Source organism: Rutidosis leptorrhynchoides, chromosome 2, assembly GCF_046630445.1.
Source record: "Rutidosis leptorrhynchoides isolate AG116_Rl617_1_P2 chromosome 2, CSIRO_AGI_Rlap_v1, whole genome shotgun sequence".
Lineage (NCBI taxonomy): Eukaryota > Viridiplantae > Streptophyta > Magnoliopsida > Asterales > Asteraceae > Rutidosis > Rutidosis leptorrhynchoides.
Genome location: NC_092334.1, coordinates 674,046,247 through 674,052,355, shown reverse-complemented (window position 1 = coordinate 674,052,355; position 6,109 = coordinate 674,046,247). Strand labels below are relative to the sequence as shown.

The window sequence follows — 6,109 nt, the reverse complement described above, 5'->3', positions numbered from 1 at the left end:
ACTATAGGATGTTAAATTAAATTTATTTTAGTTTTTTATATTATTTTTGTATCAAAATTTTATGTTTTTAAATTCTTTTTTTTTTTTCATGAAAATATTTTTGTTAAGTTTTTTTATCGAATATTTTTCAATTGAAGTTAAAATGATTCCAAAGGACGGGCTCAAAATCTATGCATTAGTATTCACTACTAATGTTTTCGATACAAATGTTATCAGTAATAAGGATTTTTTATTGTAATTGTATTATACATTTGATAAATATGAATATTAACGTTATCGATAACTAATTTATTCAAATGTTGTGTAACGCACGAGCTCATAAAACTAATATATATATATATATATATATATATATATATATATATATATATATATATATATATATATATATATATATATATATATATATATATATATATATAGTGTTTTAATCAAGAGAGAAGCACTTTTTTGGGGTTAAAAAGACATTTTGTGATAAATGTTACTACGTATTATTTTGACGGGAAAATGATGGAAGAAATAAATGATAACATTCATTGCAATGTGTTTTTGCTTCTGAGTTTTTTTTAAGGGGTTAGAAATTATGGTTTAGAAATTAGGAGGTTACAAATTAGGGTTTAACTATTAGGGTTTAGATTGAAATTTTAACACTAACGGTTTAGAGTTTATAGTTTAGATTCTAAACTCAAAAACACTAAACCCTAAACTCTAATCGGGCTAAATTTCGAAAAAACATTTCACACAAGATGAAAACAAAACGATGCAAATAAACTCTAATAAAACATTACTCATGATGAATGTTATCATTTATTTCCTCGGGCGATTTTCCGTCAAAATAATAACATTTGTCACAAAGTGTCTTTTTTAAATATTCATATTTTCATGTGATCTTAATGTTCGGAAAAAAAATTTACTTCCCACAAAAAAATACCTCCCTCTTGAAGGATCTATTGATCGTCGAAATAATAAAAAATTAGATGAAAAACTCTATAGAAAACAAACCAAAAACACCAGTGATCCAAACCAACCGGCTAAGTGACCGGAGTCAGCTAATAAACAACAATCTAAATGGCCCAAAGTAAAGATCATGAAAACACAAAACAATCTAACATGATCTTGGGAAAGCTAACACTAAGGGGATGTTTATTTTTTATTGTATCAAGTGACGTTTCTATTTGTCTCTTAATAGGAATGGTTGTTTGATTCTATATCTTCATAAACAGATCAATTTTCAGATTATAAGTGAAATATTAAGTGACAAAAAAAATAATAACCTTACTAAGTTAAGAGTTGTAAAAAACAAATAATTAAATAAAAAGTAAACAGACTAAGAAAAACATTGAAACAACTACATGAAATATAATATTAAGTCGAAAGTAACCCAGAAAAACATTGAAACAACTACATGAAATATAATATTAAGTCGAAAGTAACCCATATTTTTACCGTTTCTTTATGTGTATTTTCGTACTATATGATAATTTGTATTTAATGAAGGAAAAAATGTACATTTTAATTTTCATTAGTGAAATTCAGTATTTCTTATTTACTTTCACGTGTCAGTGTGTCACCGAAAATATGTTTGCATAACATTTTTCATAATTCAACGTATGCTTTGTTATGCATGCCTACCATTTCCTTAAAACATAATTACGTCTTTATTGGTCTTTATTACGTTAAACCAACATTTTGTCACCAAAAGAGTTTATGTATAACGGAGTATACTGCAACCATGGGAGAGAGGTGTACGCAAGTAATTGCATGATTGAGTAAAAAGGAGTGGTCATGATCGAGTTTTGGACTTAACAAAAGATAGAATAGAAAAGAGTGTTTATTAATTAAACTCCGCTTAAAACTACAAATAGACTATATACCTTTTCAAATGTTTCGATATCGCCCATATATCAATTTGCATATTATTGTCGGCTATATATTTTCAAAAAGTGTACCAATATCAACATTTCGTTACCGGTTATCTGCTGAACCGGTAAAGAAAATTATTTAACATTTTTTTTAATTTTATATGACTACAAATAGGTCATATACTTTCAATTTTGTTCCGATGTAAGCTATATACTTTCAGTTTTTGATCCGATATATCACCGACGTATCATGACTACTTAGAAGTCACGTCATCAATTGTTTTTGCTGCAGGTAAAAAAAGTATAGTGACTTATATTGGTATACTTTTTGAAAATATATAGCTGACAGTGAGACACAAATGAGTATATAGATCAATTTGAAAAAGTATATAGCTTATTGTAGCTTTAACCTATTATTTAACGGCCATACATTTACTTTTGCATAATAAACTATTATATTATATTATTCATTTATGCATGCATAAAGTACACGTAATAGTATAGGATGTATAACTATAATGATAATTTATATTATATTTGTATTTATTTATTTATAAAAATAATATTAATAACATTAATATCTAATATCTAATATGCTAAAAATAAGTAATAGTAATAGTAATAGTAATAGTAATAGTAATAGTAATAGTAATAGTAATAGTAGTAGTAATAATAATAATAATAATAATAATAATAATAATAATAATAATAATAATAATAATAATAATAATAATAATAATAATAATAATAATAATAATAATAAACTTTGAATTCTACCTTTGCCAAAACATTTTCGAGTGTGAAATAATTCAAATTCTAAATTATATTTAATAATATAATATGATTGAACTTTCTTTTGAATTGAACTCCTAAGATACATACACACACTGAAAGGTACGTGAATGAGATCACTTTTTTTTTTTTTTTAATTTCTTTTTCTGTATATAAATACAAATCAATGACATGAACAAACAATTAAGTATGATTCAACAAATACTTCAAATTCTTTAAACTAAAACCTCTCCTCTATTCTTGGAGACACTTTAATTCCATCACATTATTCTCCACCTACCACAAATGGCTCTCCGAACAGCCATAGCGAAACATCTCTACAGAACTCGAGTCCCAACGATAAAAAATATCGTACATTCTCCATTGTCTCAAAAATCGTTATCTGTAGATGCCAGTTTGATCAATCGAAATACGAGTTTAAGGTTGCCAATACACTTCTATTTTCCTTTTGAAGATAAGCTGAAAGTATCAAACAATAAGCCGGTTTCAGATTCTGTAAGATTATCGTCCCCTGATACTAAAAAAGTTATCAGGTGTTCACAGTTGCAGAAAGTGAGATTAGCCCTCAAGTTGATCCAAACAAATTCAATTACTTACACTGAATTTGTTAAAATTTGTAGTGAAGCGTGTAGTAATCGTGATCAAGGACTCGAATTCGCAAAACTGTTAGATTTAGCTGGAGATGTTATCGTTTTGGGGAACGTCGTATTCCTCCATCCAAATCAGGTATAACACGATGCACGTGCTAAAAACACGACTATATTTTTTTTTAAGAATTTCGTGTTGAGGCTATCCAAGAAAGTAGATATTTTTTTTATTTAAATGTATCTGGTCTAACCGGACAGGGGAAATTCAATGTCAAATGGAAATGTTTGACCGGCAATAATTTTTCGAGCTAATTAAAAGTTTGATTGTAAATTAACTATTTCGGGGTTTCATGCCCATGGACCGCATTATTATAGCTTTTTTAATTTTGATCTTGTGATCATTTACGATCATTTTCAGTTGCCATAAAAAATAATACTACTAGTGAAATTTGAACTTTGGGACGTTTTGCGTGGAGATGGTAACTCAATAACTTATCCTACAAGAGATGTATTATATGCTATGCAGTATGCACAATACATATAACTAGGTGCATATTTTCTTTTTTTCTTTTTTCAGAAAGTACACAATTCAACCTTTTTTATATTACATGTTGGATACACATAACATTTTCTCTATATTTTAGCGCAATCTTGTAAAAGTTATATATTAACATTCAATTTAATGTTTCAGGTTGCAAAATCAATGGAAAAATTAATCTCACAATCTATGGCAATCCCAAATGATCCAAGGAGGCAAGAACTCGAAGAACTAGAGACACGAAAGGCTTTGATTGATCGAAAAGCAATATCACAAGTTCGTGGTGAGCTATATTGTGGTCTAGGCTATTTGATCCTACAGACGTTAGGGTTCATGCGGTTAACGTTTTGGGAACTAAGTTGGGATGTAATGGAACCGGTTTGCTTTTTTGTCACATCTTTTCATTGTGTACTTGGCTACATGTTTTTCTTGAGGACATCAAAAGAGCCCACTTTCGAAGGGTACTTTCAACGACGATTTAGGATGAAGCAAAGGAAGCTTATGGATTCGTACAAGTTTGATTACGAGAAGTATAACGATCTTTGTAAGGCGTATTATCCAGATTTTGAAACTAAAGTTTCGGGTATCATGCATAAGTATCGTTTAAGAAGCTAGATCAGGGACAAAAGGTGAATTCTATGCAAGAAGTTGGGTAAAATAGTTTTTGATACTAGCTAGTTCACTTCAAATGCAGAAATTTGAAGTAGGCATTTGTTTTGGCACATATATTATTATAAATTACGGAGTACTTGATAAAAATGGGTAAACTACGAAAGAAAAGTTGCAATAACTATCACCAAATTAGATTTTTTTTTTTTTTTAAAGCAAATATTATTACTAATAATAACAAGTATCAGGAGGCAATATTATTACTTATTTCCTTTCGATCTTTGTGATATCCACTCAAAGGATTTGAGTTGGATTTCATTTAAAATTACCGGGATACTTCAACTTTTGCCTCGAAATACCATGTTGTTCCCGTTTTTCCAAATGTAGTATGCACACAAACTCATTCAACCGCCTGCCATATCTTCTTACCAAAGCTTGAAGTACTATTGAAATGACTTAAGTCCATGTGACAATCGCTCTGACGAACACTCGATTTCATTGCGAGGTATTTGACCTCTATATGATATGTTTTGTAAACATTGCATTAATATTTAAATTAAAGGTTTTCGACATCTGATGATTTCTACATATAGACAATTAGGCCCGGCCCAATAGGGGTGCAAAGTGATCACTTAAAGTGATCACTTGCACAGGGCCCAAAACACAAACAGACCGAAGGTTGTGGAAGTGTGATACTACAGGTGAGCCTACCATTTTTAGTCAAATTACTCAACTCAGCCCAAGACTTTAAACTAACACGATTGCATTGTGACTAAGAGTTAAATACTACTAAAATATTTGTTTTCGACCCGATGTGGGATAGATTTATCACTATAAAATATCTGGTAATGAACAATCAATCTAACCATGAGTTTCACTTCTTATATGAATTCATACCGTAAAACATGTGGTAACAAATAGTTAATAAAACCTTGAGTTTCACATCATCAAATAGATTATCACGCTAACTTTCGTTAATTTAATAAAATAAACGTTAGTGTTTAATTGACATAATTATAATTATAATTTACTTGAGACAATTACGTGGTGGTAAAGTGCTACTATAAGTTACAAGTTAAATTATATAATAAGTTTGAATAGTTTGTAAGTGTATGATTGATCTGAAGCATCTAAATGATGTTCGAGAAAAAATTTCAAACGCTATATTTAAGATACAATGCTTATAAATTTAAGTTCTTTTAAAAATCGATCTACAATATATGATGTACGTTAAATTAATCCCTCATGTAACATTAATCCCCCATTTTGTAGTTGATGATAATAATAGTAAAAGATTTGGCTCTTCTAAAAAATGTTGTCATTTTTTTATGTTTATTGATACGGCGTTAGTTGACGTTTTTAAATAGGTTATATTATTTATTAGAGCGTAAAGGTCTTTCAATACGTTATACGTCGCCTCGGTAATTTTCATTGATCTGTATTCCTAGGGGCCTTTTTTGTACAGCCTCGCTCGGGGCACTATAAAACTCAGGACCGGCCCTGTAGACAATCACCGTAAATAATAGTTTACAATAATACTTCCGTTGACAATGCAGTCGAAATAGATACATGATGATGGTTTTGTGAATGCAACGTTTTCTTGAATAAAGCATGCAAGACTCCATGCACATAGCTTGTATAACATATAAGCAAACAGCGGAAGACTTCTAGGGAACCTGAGAATAAACATGCTAACAAGTGTCAACACAAAGGTTGGTGAG

General features: G+C 29.5%; 1 protein-coding gene across 1 annotated transcript; it reads left to right on the top strand.

Moving 5' to 3' along the window:
* The first annotated feature begins 2,858 nt into the window (after nucleotides 1-2,858).
* On the top strand, nucleotides 2,859-4,519 carry LOC139893940 (calcium uniporter protein 4, mitochondrial-like). The gene is made up of 2 exons (XM_071877144.1): nucleotides 2,859-3,380; nucleotides 3,933-4,519. Exons 1-2 carry the CDS (start codon nucleotides 2,940-2,942, stop codon nucleotides 4,392-4,394), a joined length of 903 nt encoding a protein of 300 aa, XP_071733245.1. The 5' UTR covers nucleotides 2,859-2,939; the 3' UTR covers nucleotides 4,395-4,519.
* Nucleotides 4,520-6,109: the final 1,590 nt, after the last annotated feature.

Coding starts and splice junctions, on each gene's coding strand:
- LOC139893940 (XM_071877144.1), top strand. CDS start 2,940: ATGGCTCTCCGAACAGCCATAGCGAAACATCTCTACAGAACTCGAGTC. Junction 3,381..3,932: donor TATTCCTCCATCCAAATCAG/GTATAACACGAT, acceptor TTAATGTTTCAG/GTTGCAAAATCAATGGAAAA.